The sequence below is a fragment of the Corticium candelabrum genome, chromosome 13 (assembly GCF_963422355.1).
Source record: "Corticium candelabrum chromosome 13, ooCorCand1.1, whole genome shotgun sequence".
Taxonomy (NCBI): domain Eukaryota; kingdom Metazoa; phylum Porifera; class Homoscleromorpha; order Homosclerophorida; family Plakinidae; genus Corticium; species Corticium candelabrum.
Window position 1 is genome coordinate 8,038,752 of NC_085097.1, and position 16,678 is coordinate 8,055,429.

At 44.0% G+C, this 16,678-nt stretch overlaps 1 protein-coding gene across 1 annotated transcript; it reads left to right on the forward strand.

Annotated features, from left to right (window-relative positions):
• The first annotated feature begins 1,997 nt into the window (after window positions 1-1,997).
• On the forward strand, window positions 1,998-12,280 carry LOC134188746 (uncharacterized). The gene is made up of 4 exons (XM_062656932.1): window positions 1,998-2,086; window positions 9,671-9,805; window positions 10,578-11,067; window positions 11,158-12,280. Exons 2-4 carry the CDS (start codon window positions 9,803-9,805, stop codon window positions 11,970-11,972), a joined length of 1,308 nt encoding a protein of 435 aa, XP_062512916.1. The 5' UTR covers window positions 1,998-2,086; window positions 9,671-9,802; the 3' UTR covers window positions 11,973-12,280.
• Window positions 12,281-16,678: the final 4,398 nt, after the last annotated feature.

Consider the following 16,678-nt stretch of genomic DNA (forward strand, 5'->3'; position numbering starts at 1 on the left):
ATGCAATGCATGCATAAAAAGGACTGATGATTGGCTCATCAAATCACCGAGAGAGATTCATGCTGACAAGCTATTGTACGTCACCTACCATATTTTTTTGCGTGTCCCAAAAGGATTGATGATTGGCTTAAAAGAAATCCCCAAGCGTGACACACGTTTACAAACATATAAACATAGATAGCAACATAAGGACAGACGGACCGGAAGTCAATTCAGCCATTTAGAGTGAACTTCTCAGGAAGCAGTTCACCACTTACTGTGGAGTTCTTCTTTTACGCTTGTAGCTTAAGTTAATTATTGACAAGTTTGAATGCATGGTTGTTTTGTTTAGTATTTTGTATGTTTATGTCAGTGTCTTTGTGCATGCTTTTTCTGGTGTGTGTGTGTGTGTGTGTTTGTGTTTGTGTGTGTGTGTGTGTGTGTGTGTGTGTGTGTGTGTGTGTGTGTGTGTGCATGAGCATGCCAGTACATACGTTTGTGTGCCTTTTTGCTTTTCTGTTTCTTTGAGTTTCATTGTTTCAAAACAACTATTGATGCAATGACTAACTTAGTTTTTGGTGGTTACTGCATTACAAATGTGGCATGTAAGAAATGAGATTGCTAATTATGTGTGTGGAAAAGTTGGCATGTTTAACTAATAGATATCAATGTGTTTTGTTTATCTTAATACAATTTATTACAACAAGTAATTATTGTGAAATGTGATGAATTGGTAAGTGCATGAGGATAGTAGAGGAATTGGTGATGTGTCTTGTGTGTTAGTGTAGTGTGACACGAGAGTGACTGTTTAACTAACTAGTGTCTTTTCTCTTATATCACAGTACGAGGTGAGTGTGTGACAGTTGAGTGTTGGTGTTGTGTTGTCTCACACTGTTTCTCATGTCTCTCTTGCCCTCATTTATTCCATCATTGACTGGATGAACATCAGGATGTGAGTACATCACTGTATGTGTGTGTAATAGTAAGCAATGCATCTATTATTTTTTGTTATGTACTCGTATAGTATCAGTTTGCTGTTATAATGGTTTAGTTTGTATCACAATATAGAGTAAGAATGAGTTGGTTGTCTTATGTGTGGTTATTTCAGAGCTACGAGCACATTTTGTGTAGTTGTGTGTGTGTGTGTGTGTGTGTGTGTGTGTGTTTTGGATGTGACATGGCAGCGGCCACAGTACGCTGTGCTGTGTAGTTGCTTGCCTCCGTCTCGCTACCTCTGACTCAAAAGACTTATCACATGCCTGAAAAGATCTACAACAATGAGGACGAGAAGTACAGCATACGAAGGATATCGCAGTGAAGGACCATTTTGAGCACGGGCCCAGGACATTGGCGTGGTGGCGTCACCCAAACTCAATCCTTTCTTGTACAACTGAAGGATTTGCAAGTCCCTCAGTTTGTTTTTCATGCACAAAGAGCGGTGGCAGGAGTCTCATGATCTACGGACTTTGGACTTTGCCGTTCTTCTTCCTTATATGGGATAGTGTGACCGTTTCCTTTTTCTTTATTATACGGCAGCGAGACAGGAGGTGTGTGTGTGTGTGTGTGTGTGTGTGTGTGTGTGTGTGTGTGTGTGTGTGTGTGTGTGTGTGTGTGTGTGTGTGTGTGTGTGCATGACCATGGCTGTAAATGTATTTCCATACCTTTTTGCTCTTTTGTTGTTTTGAATTTCAGTGTTTCAAAACAGCTATTGATGCAATGACTAATTAAGGTTTTGGTGGTTACTGCATTACAAATGTGGCTTGCAAGAAATGAGATTGTTAATTAAGGTTGTGGAGAAGTTGGCATGTTTAAGTAATAGATATCAATGTGTTTTGTTTCTTAATACAATTTATTACAACAAGTAATTATTGTGAAATGTGATGAATTGGTAAGTGCATGAGGATAGTAGAGGAATTGGTGATGTGTCTTGTGTGTTAGTGTAGTGTGACATGAGAGTGACTGTTTAACTAACTAGTGTCTTTTCTCTTATATCACAGCCACCGGTGAGTGTGTGACAGTTGAGTGTTGGTGTTGTGTTGTCTCACACTGTTTCTCATGTTTCTCTTGCTCTCATTTATTCCATCATTGACTGGATGAACGTCATTAGGTGAGTACATGACTGTGTGTAATAATAAACAATGCATCTATTGAATGGATTATTAAAAGGGGGCGAGTTGGCCTGCCTACGCATGTCCTACCTCACCTTACCGCAATGATATTTTTGAACTGCGCACTCTTTTCGAGCTGAAACCCCGGCTGTATACATGTCTAGGTAGCCCCTTTCTACTTGTGGGTTCGTTGTTTGCCAAACTACGCGTTTCTATGCTTTCTAGGTAGCCGTTGTTCTATTGTAGGTCGATCGCGGACTTCGCTCAAACCGGTTGTAACTCAGCAGATTGGTAGAACGTTATATTCGAAGACTCAGTGGGAGGCAGATTGCCAAACAGATGCAAAATGAATTTTCTAGACAAATCTAAGTGACTCTGACGACACTTACGGGTGATCAGTCTAATGTTCGAGCAGGTCCCGTATACTCATACAGTGCGACCCGTATAACAGAGCTAGATCTCTCGAGTTCAACCACGCACACATATTCCTATCATGGCAGAGCTTTGCCCTACATTGTAGCTCCAGTCGAACTGAAGCCCTCAGTATCTGACCGACACATGGGCCCCAGTTGTTGTGACTGCCTCTTATGCTGCAAACTCAAGAAGGGGACACATACAAGACTTCCTCACAGAAGTATTGCAACGTGTAAGTGCAAATACTCCATACCAACTGCTTCCAGAGATACCAAGGGTTCTGCGCTAGAGGAATTTAACCAGTCACACAAACATGGATGTCGACGGTACGTACGTACGGCCTAGACTAGCTACGTACATCAGTTACTGTGCTTGAATATTTCTAAGACATTTACAGTATGCGCAAACCGCTATTGCAACAAACTAGTACAATACGCAATTGTAATTACAGCATGCAGATGCCCATAGCATAGGAGAGATATTGATCTGTGTGACACTCCCAGTTAGCACCCAGTGACAACAAGAGGCACTTCTTGACCATTGTGGCTTCCCCTACATACAGGAGAGAGAGAGAGAGGGGGGAGGGGGAGAGGGAGGGAGAGGGAGAGGGAGGGAGGGAGGGAGAGAGGGAGAGGGAGGGAGAGAGGGAGAGGGAGGGAGGGAGGGAGAGGGAGGGAGGGAGAGGGAGGGAGAGGGAGGGAGGGAGGGAGGGAGAGGGAGGGAGGGAGGGAGGGAGAGGGAGGGAGGGAGAGGGAGGGAGGGAGGGAGAGGGAGGGAGGGAGGGAGAGGGAGGGAGGGAGGGAGGGAGGGAGAGGGAGGGAGGGAGGGAGGGAGGGAGGGAGGGAGGGAGGGAGGGAGAGGGAGGGAGGGAGGGAGGGAGGGAGGGAGGGAGGGAGGGAGGGAGAGGGAGGGAGGGAGGGAGGGAGAGGGAGGGAGAGGGAGGGAGAGGAGAGAGAGAGAGAGATCTGAGAACACTGCTAGTAGGGATGAGCCAAATTATTTTTTCAGACATTTTGAACCATCTTCCTACACAACTTTAGTTACTTAAATAAGAGTTACTATTTTCAATTAACGTAGCAATACACTTAATTACGTAATTACTTTTGCGTTACACACTGTATAGCACAATACTGTACACATGCATGTACTGCTTTGCAGTCACCATTCGTGTATTGTACGTGTATTACTGCAGTGTACACATTACACGGCTAAACAACTTCAAGTTAGAGCCTCTACACGTAAGTCACACATACTGTCCGAACGATTGTCCACTAATTCGTGAAAACACATGCAATATCTAGATGGCGCGTAGCAGCACCGACCTGACACCACAAGTCACGCCCAAATCTGGCTGCCATCTGATACGGCGGTAGTTTGCATGGTGCTGGCGGGACCTGACGGCTTAGGGAAGTGCACGCGCGACCGAAGCAACTCTTCTACTCTGCGTTCATGCAGATAAAGAGACGAAAATCAATTGGGCAAAATGTAGGGAGCAAAAAAGAATGTCGCTTACTTTGACCGCTCCTAACAAAGTACGTATTATTAGCCCACGAAAACTCATACCCAGCAAGCCCCAACGCAACTGATTCCTCATCAAAATGTATGTGCTAACGACAGTCTTGCACATGCTTTACAACAAATGCCAATAACACTCACCTTGTACGACTACATCGCGAGTCAAAATGACCGGAAACCGCCATAATCATCGTCACTTTGACCTCTACTGCACCTCCAAACAAGAGAAGATTCCACCTTGACAAGAAGTTCTGAAGAAAGCAATAGTGCAAGCACATCCAAGAACCAAGTAGGTTGGATTCGCTCTGCTGCATATGTTGGGCGAAATACAAATAGTCGAAGCTACCGGCGGACGAACGTCATAGTTGACCGTTTTGCTCGGCTTCCTGCAAGCGTATGTAGATCTCTCTAAGGTTGAAAAGCACGCCAAAAAACAGAGAATAGATCAGTTGTCAACGCTGCCTTGTAAGACGAGCTGATGTCAAAAACTTACTACACTGTGCGCGGATGATTCGAAGTTGTCATGCAAGCTGTCGATACGCCCTACAGATGTTCAGATTATCCGGGACATCTCGCGAACTTCCCCGGTTGTTTGGTAGACTGTGATTGTTCGAAGGGAACGGTCTGAGGTGTGAAAATGGCTGCATAACTTTGTTGCTTTTATGGAGATGTAGTTCCGTGCTGAGTTTCGTGGCTGTTTGCGAGCGTGTTGTTGAGAAATCTGCAACAACACTTCGCTACAGAGGACGTTTCAGGTCAACCCAATGACACGTGACTCTAATTACCAACATCTTGCTGCTCTAATTGCTCTAAACTGCACTCTAGCTGGTCAGCCAACAGCCTCAACACACTGCACATGTTTCTACATCTTTCTTACTTTATTAGAAGTACCAAGAACAACCTCAAATGCAACAATTTAGCAATCTAGTCCAATGTCACGCCGTGAATTAGCCGCGAGACGAACCAGACCTCTTCCTGTCGCTCATTATCAGTCGTACAACATTCGTCTATCCTCTCAATAACGTTTCAATCAACCTATAGACAAAGTCAAACCCATAAACGAACGGATTACGAGCGGGGAAACGTGAATTAGGGTGGGCGAGTCTGCTCGGTTCGAGTTGTTTACGCCGACGCGTCTCCCAAAACGGTCGCTTGGCCAAAAACCGTTCGCAGAAGGAAGAAACAGGTCGCCGAACGATTTTCGAAAGAAATAACGGACGGATTCAAGCTCTTTCGATGTCGAACGTCGGAACCAATCACGGAGACTAATCAATTCTATCGCAACTGATGATTGGTCGCCAAACAAATATCCAGGCGGAGCTACTGAAACACACGTGCAACAAATTATATGCTAAATGTTCATTGGCTGTCGCTAGGGACAACGGCGGGCGGAGTTAGTATCACACCCATATTATGCTCCGAGCGGTATTGCGCAATTATTTAAATAAATAATATCTCTATATATAAAGGAGAGGTGTCTGTGTGTCTGTCTGTCTGTGTGCCCGTACGTACGAGCGTCTCTCGAAGACGGCGAGTCCGATCTCGGCCGAAATTCGCTCGCGTACGCCGAATTCATTCAGGTCGAAAGTCAGACCGCGGTCGTCTTCCTTACTTCTCCCACGACGACGCCGTTTCCCGCCGATCGCGCTCGCTTCCGCTCGCGCGCGAATATCTCCGGAACGGCGCATCGTGTCTCCACCGAATTTAGACTGCCCGTTCCCGACGTCGGACGGTACGCGCCGAGCGTGTCGTCTATTGCCGGCGACGTCGGGAAAAGGAAGATATTCTTGCTGATATCCGGGTCTCGAAAAAATACGCACACAGTCGTTTGCCAGTCTGCGACAGTCGAAGAGCTGCCGTGTTTGATGCACCTGTTCCCCGAAACGCCAGCAACGTCTTCGAAGAGACGACGTTCAGCGGGACCGTCGAAATGACGACAGTCGGTACGCGTCGTGACTTCGTTAGATACGGAGCTGCCGTGTTTGATGCACCTCTTCCCCGAAACGCCAGCAACGTCTTCGAACAGACGACGTTCAGCGGGACTGTCGAAATGACGAGAGTCGGCATTCGTTATATACGGGGAACGGATTATCCGGGTAAATATTGCACGTGACTTGCACGTTCCGGGATTCACGTCGAAATTATAGATGCCAGGTTCGATACACCTGTACTCCGCAACGGGACTGTCGAAATGGCTTCAACGGGATCAATAATCCAATCAACGGGATTTTTTGAAACTGGACACGTGTCGAATAGATGCCAAGTTCGATACACCTGTTCCTCGCAACGGCAGCAACGTCCAAGTCGAAATGGTTTCACCCAATCGTTAATCCAAAAATCAGCGGGCTCTAGAAACGGCAATTGTACGGGATATAACTATGAATGAGAATTCTGTCTGGCTGCTACTATTTAGACGGTAAAAGCACTTACACCACGGCTAATTAGTGACAGTAATTTACTAAACGGTTCTCTATACAAACTGTACGTGACCTGGCTACACCCCCTCTGCCTCTCCAAGCATCAAACGCATTTTTAGATACTTTCTGCTATAATCTCTACCTACAAAGGTGACCTGTTTTTCTGTCTGTCTGTCTGTCTGTCTGTCTGTCAATGGTATTATATTTTCATAAATCAGAACTATTACAGGCTAAATCAAATTAAGCAAAGCACGATACACTACATTACAATGACAACTAAAAAGCAAAAAACTGAACACTCTGTCTGTCTCCCGGATAACATGGATGGACATCACAAAGTGCATGGCCACCATAGAAGACGCCTAGCCTGACGCGAGGTAAAGATGTGTACAATCCATGATGACAATGTTGGTAAAGAGGAGTAGACAATATGGGTAGAGGAAGACATCACAACTGTCTGTCTGTCTGTCTGTCTGTCTGTCATTAATGCTATAATCTCTATCTATAAAGGCGACCTGTCTCTTCTCCACTTCCGTGTTGTATTGGCTCTATGACAAACGTGTGTGTCAACTGCGGCACTATGAAGTGCAAAGAAGAAGCACCTGGCATGTGTTGTCCCCCGGGCGAAGCCGGGTGTTGGAGCTTGTCTATATATATAAAGGAGAGGTGTCTGTGTGTCTGTCTGTCTGTCTGTCTGTCTGTCTGTGTGCCCGTACGTACGAGCGTCTCTCGAAGACGGCGAGTCCGATCTCGGCCGAATTTCGCTCGCGCACGCCGAATTCATTCAGGTCGAAAGTCAGACCGCGGTCGTCTTCCTGACTTCTCCCACGACGACGCCGTTTCCCGGCGATCGCGCTCGCTTCCGCTCGCGCGCGAATATCTCCGGAACGGCGCATCGTGTCTCCACCGAATTTAGACTGCCCGTTCCCGACGTCGGGCGGTACGCGCCGACCGTGTCGTCTATTGCCGGCGACGTCGGCAAAGGCAAGATATTTTTGCTGATATCCGGGTCTCGAAAATATACGCACACAGTCGTTTGCCAGTCTGCGACCGTCGAAGAGCTGCCGTGTTCGATGCACCTGTTCCCCGAAACGCCAGCAACGTCTTCGAAGAGACGACGTTCAGCGGGACCGTCGAAATGACGACAGTCGATACGCGTCGTGACTTCGTTAGATACGGAGCTGCCGTGTTTGATGCACCTCTTCCCCAAAACGCCAGCAACGTCTTCGAAGAGACGACGTTCAGCGGGACCGTCGAAATGACGACAGTCGATACGCGTCGTGACTTCGTTAGATACGGAGCTGCCGTGTTTGATGCACCTCTTCCCCAAAACGCCAGCAACGTCTTCGAAGAGACGACGTTCAGCGGGACCGTCGAAATGACGACAGTCGATACGCGTCGTGACTTCGTTAGATACGGAGCTGCCGTGTTTGATGCACCTCTTCCCCAAAACGCCAGCAACGTCTTCGAACAGACGACGTTCAGCGGGATTGTCGAAATGACGACAGTCGGCATTCGTTATATACGGGGAACGGATTATCCGGGTAAGTATTGCACGTGACTTGCACGTTCCGCGATTCACGTCGAAATTATAGATGCCAGGTTCGATACACCTGTTCTCCGCAACGGGACTGTCGAAATGGCTTCAACGGGATCAATAATCCAATCAACGGGATTTTTTGAAACTGGACACGTGTCGAATAGATGCCAAGTTCGATACACCTGTTCCTCGCAACGGCAGCAACGTCCAAGTCCAAATGGTTTCACCCAATCGTTAATCCAAAAATCAGCGGGCTCTAGAAACGGCAATTGTACGGGATATATCTATGAATGAGAATTCTGTCTGGCTGCTACTATTTAGACGGTAAAAGCACTTACACCACGGCTAATTAGTGACAGTAAACGGTTCTCTATACAAACTGTACGTGACCTGGCTACACCCCCTCTGCCTCTCCAAGCATCAAACGCATTTTTAGATACTTTCTGCTATAATCTCTACCTACAAAGGCGACCTGTTTTTCTGTCTGTCTGTCTGTCTGTCTGTCAATGGTATTATATTTTCATAAATCAGAACTATTACAGGCTAAATCAAATTAAGCAAAGCACGATACACTACATTACAATGACAACTAAAAAGCAAAAAACTGAACACTCTGTCTGTCTCCCGGATAACATGGATGGACATCACAAAGTGCATGGCCACCATAGAAGACGCCTAGCCTGACGCGAGGTAAAGATGTGTACAATCCATGATGACAATGTTGGTAAAGAGGAGTAGACAATATGGGTAGAGGAAGACATCACAACTGTCTGTCTGTCTGTCTGTCTGTCTGTCATTAATGCTATAATCTCTACCTATAAAGGCGACCTGTCTCCTCTCCACTTCCGTGTTGTATTGGCTCTATGACAAACGTGTGTGTCAACTGCGGCACTATGAAGTGCAAAGGAGAAGCACCTGGCATGTGTTGTCCCCCGGGCGAAGCCGGGTGTTGGAGCTTGTATAATATATGCGGTCACAACGAAGGCTAGCCTCGAATTTCCAGACCAGAGAGCGCGCAAAGCGCGCGAACTCTAGTCTGGACCAAGTCGATACTAAAATGATTTCGGAAATAGCCCTTCTAAGCCAATCAGCTCCTACAACCCAAATCTTGGTTGTAAATTCTGATTGGCTTAGCAATAATTGGTTATGCTAGGTGCACCCTAGCACTGATTGCGCGCGTGTGAAATCCTCGTGGGCGGCTAAGTGCACGCCAAGAGAATGACTGCACGCACACATCTTAGTTTTAGTTTCAGCTTCAGTTCTTCGATATTTTCAAGCTTGCGGTTACAGGACATGCACAGCAGCGTCGCCAGACCGTCACCTTTGACAACTGGTCGAGCGGTAGTCTCGCTAGTCGAGCGGTTAGACTAGCTAGCGGTCTGCCGAAGAATCAAAGAGTCGTCGTTTCATGCCGTCCACCAAGATATCGCCGCAAACACGGCAGACGTCTATTCTTTGTTCGTGAGATCTCATGGCATTTTCAAATGATATGTTGATCTAGGTAAAACGATCCTACGCTGTTAGACACCATTTAGCATCGCTATTGATAAATACTTCCGAAATCATTTTAGTATCGACGTGGTCCAGACTACTAGAGTTAGCGCTCTCTGGTCTGGAAATTCGAGGCTTAACGGAGGCATGTAGGACGTCAGAGATGATAGCCCCACGTGATTCTTCAAAACTCCCGTATGTTTCAGAATGGCGGCGCAATTTGACGAAGAAAACGACTGCTTGGAGCCGCACCAACTGTCCAGACGACTTTTTTTGACTTTCTAGAGCTTTTCGCGTCGTCCGAATTAGAAGGACTTCTTTCGGGGTGTTGTTGCTGAATGGTATGGCTGTTTTGAGTTCGTTAGTTGTTTGTTTGTAACAAGTGAAATTCGGGGTTGTTTTGCGTGGGTGGACTTAATGGCCACCTAATTAAAGTAATGTGTATAGCGTAGTGTTTGTCTGCTGTTTGCAGCATGTGTGTTATGCAAACTGTAATAATTATGTGATATTTTGTGCAAATGAACATTTGATGATGATTTTGCTTGAGACATTAGTGCTATGGATGGTGTCAGTTTGCAGTCATAATGAGTCTAATCTTCTTATCCATCTATGCATTGGCTGTGCCACAGCACTGGAAAGGATTCAAACAAATACTGTATTTTACTGTACAATAAGATGTTGCTTATCTGAATGCTTTGGGACCCTGAACTGTTGAATATTCCTGATACCTAATTACCTAATTGACATCAATTACCAGGCACGCTATTCCATCTTTGTCAAGTGATACCTCACTTGTCAGACATGGTATACATGTGACCATTACTCTACTCTATAGTAGTAGGCAACTATACCTCATTAAGGTATCAAAGACTGAACACTGATTGCACGAATTCCCACTTCATTCTCTGTTGCACATTTAAGAGATTCAAAGTTATAGACAGAAAAGTGAATGAGAACACTCTGTAGACTGTTACTGCACTTAGGCATATAAACTAATTTTGCACACAAAGTGTATTTGTAGCACCTCCCTTCAATTGACTGAAGCGTTTGGATATATTGTGACATTCTACTGTAGTGAATAATTACTATAAGTCCTATGCATTCTTTTCACAGCAGTCGTCAGTACCTGTTCAACGACAAGATGATAAACGACAGTCTTCAGTTTCACGTCAGGAAGGAAAAGAAGCAAGTCAGCAATTACAGCAAAGAGAGACAAGGGCAAGACTAGACCAAAAAATTGCTGAGAATGAACAGTTAGCAGCTGACAAGGAACAGCTAGCAGCTGACAAGGAACAGCTAGCAGCTGACAACAAACAGCTAGCAGCTGACAAGGAACAGTTAGCAGCTGAGAATGAACAGCTAGCAGCTGACAAAGAACAGCTAGCAGCTGAGAATGAACAGCTAGCAGCTGATAAGGAACAGCTAGCAGCTGAGAAAAGGCAGCTCAGTCAGGAGGTACGTCGTGTTCAAGCACAACGTGAGTGTGCTCAAGAGGCTTTCCAAGAGAAGGAGAAACAGCTCAATCAATATTGGAATGCCCTGGAAATTCAGGCAAATAAATTGCAACTCGATGGCAAGAAATTGGGAGAAGGATCATATGGAGGTGAGATAGTCAGTTAGATCATACATCTAAGGTGTCATTGGATTTAAATAAAGTTGTATGAGTATGCTGCTATGTACATTCTTTGTGTAGTTGTTCAAGTTGGTCACTGGTGTGATGTCCCCGTTGCTGTCAAAACGTTTCACGAGAAGCTGAGGCTTCCTCAACTGGCACCAGTTTTCAAGAGAGAACTGACCGTCTGCAGTCAGTTGCATCATCCCAACCTCGTCCCTATCTATGGTGGTGTGATGAAGAAGGGAATTCCCATCCAAATTGTGATGGAGCTTCTTCAAGGCTCACTTAGCGATCTAATGAAGGCAGCACATGCTTCAAAGAGTTTCTGTTGCTATCTGTCATTCCGAGAGCAGATCGAGGTAGCTACAGATACTACTGCTGCCATTACGTATATGCATCGCCTGCGTCCTCAGCCTTATGTTCATTGTGATATCCGTACTACCAATGTGATGATCACTCGTGATATGGTAGCCAAAGTGGGTGATCTCGGTGCAAGTCACATGATCAACAGCAGCACGTCTCTAGGTGCTCTGAGTCCTGAATATTGTGCACCTGAGAAATTTCCTCGCAGTGATGGTAGCTCAGCTCGCAGCACACGAGAGTCTGATGTTTACAGTCTGGGTGTGACCCTGACTGAGTTGTTTACGGGTCTGTCACCAATTCGTACAGAAAGGCGAAGTCAAATACAAAAGATTAAGAATCCTGATCTGTTGGATATGTGCTTGCAAATGACACGTGATAGACGTGCTGAACGACCAACTGCTGAGATGGCTTTCACTATTTTGATCACACAAAAGTCAACAGATTCATACAAATCAACTCCAGGAAGGAGGACAGTTAGAGGAAATTTGGAAGGTGAGAGCATGAATCTCATTGATGTCATGCACATCTAACTTGAAAAAATGGAAGCAACTTCACAATTGGACTGCTAGCTGCTCTCACAAGCATTACCAGCTATAGGGAGCATTACTAGGGAGCTTTAGTAGAGCAAAGGAGGGAAGGAATGACATATGTGGGTTATTGTTGTTATCTCTACATAACTGTCTGCTTTTAGTCATTGGTTTTTATGTGTAGTTGTTGTAAGCAGGAATTGCTATTTTAGCTCAGTATAGGATGGACAGCAAATGTCACAATTGATTGCAATTTTTACAGCCACTAATGACTGCTGAGTAAAACAAACTTTGAACTTGCTAAAAGTCAATCACACAAATCTGTAAGATATCAACACTTCACTGCACGTTTCCAACCACCATTATCACTGTTTAGTTTTAATAAACCAGTCTGACAATACGCACAGCCCCAATGCGTGTTTGTAACCAAAAACTGTTCAACAGCTCTTGCTTCCTCACGTAGACATATGTACTTGTAATAGGCCTTCCTTAATTAATTAACTAGTAATTGAAGCTGTGTGTAAACCGTCGCTTCTACAGCTATGAGCCTTCAAAGTCCTGAACACCACGTACGTACACGTGCACGCTAGGAGGAGTATTGTGATTGTCGCGAAGAAATACGAATATACACGCTATTTTCTGTCTAGACGTGCTACCTGTAAAATGTATTTAAAATCCTACATAGCGACTGTCGTTTCGCGTAACCGCAAAGTCCGTAATAGTCCATGGGCCAAGTTGTGTAAGACGTACTTTGGTTCCCACATCTTCACAACAATGATTTTATTGGCTAGAATAATAGAAGTTAAAAGGAAAAACAGGAATTTGATTGTTGTCAAAGAGGCAACAGGTCCGAAGTCGTTATAATCGAAGGTAAGTGAGCAAGTGCTGTTACCATGGCAACACCGTTCGTGTACTGGTTTTACTACGCTTAAAACTTTGAAAACGGCACCAATATAAATATACCTAAAAATTTTGTGACCGGTAACATAATTTTGCTCACAATGCGCATGCGCAATAAAAATAAAGCGTAAACACTTTAATTTCAGTTACCATTTTACTTAACTAACTACTAGTAATTTTCAAAACTCGTCCAGCAGAAATATCAAAACAGGTGAATTATTTTTAATATGAGAATCAACGACATTACGTTGTCACATTTCTTCTTCACTGTCGTCATCATAGCCGTCATCACAAAGCGTAGAGCCGGCTTCCGTTGCGTCTTCTGCGTTTGACTTGTTTTCACAGCCGATGCAGCCACAGACGTCGGTGCAAGCCAGTTGATTTGATTTGCACAAACATCGTTGCGTCAAGCAGCCTTTAGTACAATGACAACTGACCATTTCCATTAAAGCTTGAGGTAACGGTCCACATAGTTGTCGTTGCAAGATTATTCCATTTGTGCAGTGAGTGGTTCTCATGCCAGACAGTGTTTCTTCCAAAATGTCATTATTGTCCCAACAGAAACTGATTGTTTGTCCACAACGAACAATGTTTGAAGGAATGAATACTTCACTACTGTCGGCCTGCAGTCGTTGTTCAGCTATTGCCGTATCGATCTCTTGCATTTGACTATTGGACAAACCGTGGCCAAATCGATTGAGTAACGACACAATCTGCACGTTACTGGTTAGGTTTCGAACAGTCATCGGCAAACAGACGTGCTTTGGTGTTTTCACTCTACCGTTAGTAGCACAATGAATTATTTAGGTCTTCAGCAATAGAGGTGACATAGCGTTCTGCTCTTTGAGACGTGATTCTTACTCTGTTTCTGCTAGAAATAGCTTCATTAGAGCCATCGTCCCCGTTTACTACCCAAGCTAGAAAGGTAAACAAGTCGGGTGGAATGTTTGGTGGCTTCCTTAGTTCGTTGGAACTTGGAGGCCATTGCATACGATTTGTTAAACTTAGAATTTGACTACGCAAGTGCATTGCCGCGTGAAAAAGACTGCGGCCCATATCCTCTATATCATCATTAGATGATTGTAAGAATGCAGTGTCGTCAGTGGAATTACTATGATCCTCTTCAGGAGACGTTTCTTGAGAAAATTTGCTACCTTCCAATCGTAGGTTACTAAATGCCTCTGCTACAGCTCCCGCTGGCAAACAAGAATCATAAAGCAAATCACTTTGCTGTCTGTCAGACAAACTCCAGAACGTTACCCTGTCTGCAAACCGGGACAATACAGCTCACTTTATTTATCATTACGATATAATGACTTCTCAGTATCAGCTACAACGCCACTTTGGGTTTGTTCCATTATTTCTAAACAACGTTGCCTCAAAAAACTTAACTGCAGCATTCTTTTCTTTTGAAAGAGGGCTATTTCGGTTTTACGCAGTACGGTTTCCATAACACTAACATCTATGGCGCGCCATGTGTGTCAAAAGTCGTTTCGTCGGCTCATTGATGTCGATTCGTCGGCTCGTTGATGTCGATTCGTCGGCTGGTTGATGTCGTTTCGTCGGCTGGTTGATGTCGATTCGTCGGCTCGTTGATGTCGTTTCGTCGGCTCATTGATGTCAGCGGGGGGCCTCAGAGTGCGTGACCATTTGTCCATCCATTTTCAACAATTGAATAAATATTGAATTAGAAATTGAAAATAGCCTAGAAGTTGCTTGTAATCTCAATATTCAATTCTATTAAAAATTAAAATTGACTGATTGACAAACTATAATTATCTGCGGATTATAATAAATATTGAAAACATACTTAATTTCTAAACAATTTTCTATTTCAATTCAATGCAATATTGAAATTGCAAGCACGTTAGTTTAATTTTCAATGTTAAATTCAATAATCAATTTAAATTTAATTTAATTTTAAATTTTATTTTAATTTTAATTTAAATTTTAAAAATTAAATTTTGAATTTTGAATTTGCATGGCCAATTGGTCCATTCCATTTTTAATTTTTGAGACAAATTAAAAATTGAATGTCAAATTAAAAATTGACTGGCGTTGTTTGCTCTTACCTGCGAATTTTCAACACTTGCTGTGTCCACTGTGGACTCGGGCCCGCCACACGCGGGGAAGTCCCTAAAGGCTGTATAAAGGCTTTCTTATAACAGGCACCCTAGTGGATACAACAAGCTACGACGTGTTAATTAACATGCGTACATCTCTAGACAACAATGTTTACAACAACGTGTAGATGTGCCTGTACAGGCCTGTAAGAACCTTATCATAACACAAAGTGTTTACCTGTGAATTGTTGATCTGTTGTATCCACTAAGGTTAGTGCCTCTAGGGACTTCCCCGCGTGTGGCGGGCCCGCGTCCACAGTGGACACAGCAAGTGTTGAAAATTCGCAGGTAAAAGCAAACAACGTCAGTCAATTTTTAATTTGACATTCAATTTTTAATTTGTCTCAAAAATTAAAAATGGAATGGACCAATTGGCCATGCAAATTCAAAATTCAAAATTTAATTTTTAAAATTTAAATTTAAAATAAAAATAAAATTTAAAATTAAATTAAATTTAAATTGATTATTGAATTTAACATTGAAAATTAAACTAACGTGCTTGCAATTTCAATATTGCATTGAATTGAAATAGAAAATTGTTTAGAAATTAAGTATGTTTTCAATATTTATTATAATCCGCAGATAATTATAGTTTGTCAATCAGTCAATTTTAATTTTTAATAGAATTGAATATTGAGATTACAAGCAACTTCTAGGCTATTTTCAATTTCTAATTCAATATTTATTCAATTGTTGTAAATGGAATGGACGAAATGGTCACGCACCCTGAGGCCCCCCGCTGACATCAATGAGCCGACGAAACGACATCAACGAGCCGACGAATCGACATCAATGAGCCGACGAAACGACTTTTGACACACATGGCGCGCCATATCAATGAGCCGACGTCGACATCAATGAGCCGACGAAACGACTTTTGACACACATGGCGCGCCATAAACATCAGAGTATGGTGCAACAGGGGATTCATTTCTTGCCTCTAGGAAACGCTTTAGATTTTGCTTGTGCGTGTACGTCGAGTAACAAGAACGATGATATCTACCTCAATTGCTATGAGGTCGAGATGTTCGATAGCTAGAAGAAGTCTTTCATCACTACGAATTCGAGCTGCTGTGGAATCGATGGCAGGAGCCCAATTTTTCAGCCACATTGATCTAGCGCACGGATACTACCAAGTGTCGATTGCTGAGAACGACAAGGAGAAGACGGCTTTTCGAGCCCCGTCGGGCCTTTACGAGTTCAATCGAATGCCATTCGGATTGAAAGGCGCTCCAGCGACGTTCTGTAGGATGATGGCTTCCGTGTTTAGACACATGACCCCCCTACAACTCGTCCTGTATATGGACGATCTTTGTGTTTTGTCGGTTTCGTTCGATGATCATCTTAAACAGTTAGAAGACACTTTTAAGACGCTGTTAAATCACGGCCTCCGAATTAATGCTAAGAAGTGTCAATTTGCAATGACTGAAATTATCTTCTGTGGTCTACGAGTGAGCAAAGATGGACTGGGCCCAGATGCAGATAAAACAGCCGCAATCGCGAAGATTCCCAAACCTGCAAACGTCAAAGAGGTTAGAATGTTTTTGGGTATGGTGGGCTGGTATCGAAGGTTCATTCCGCGGTTTGCATCTATCGCTAAACCAATGTATAACCTCTTGGAGGGTGACAAAGTCTTTCGATGGTCACACGAATGTGAAATCGCCTTCAGCACTTTGAAAGAGATGT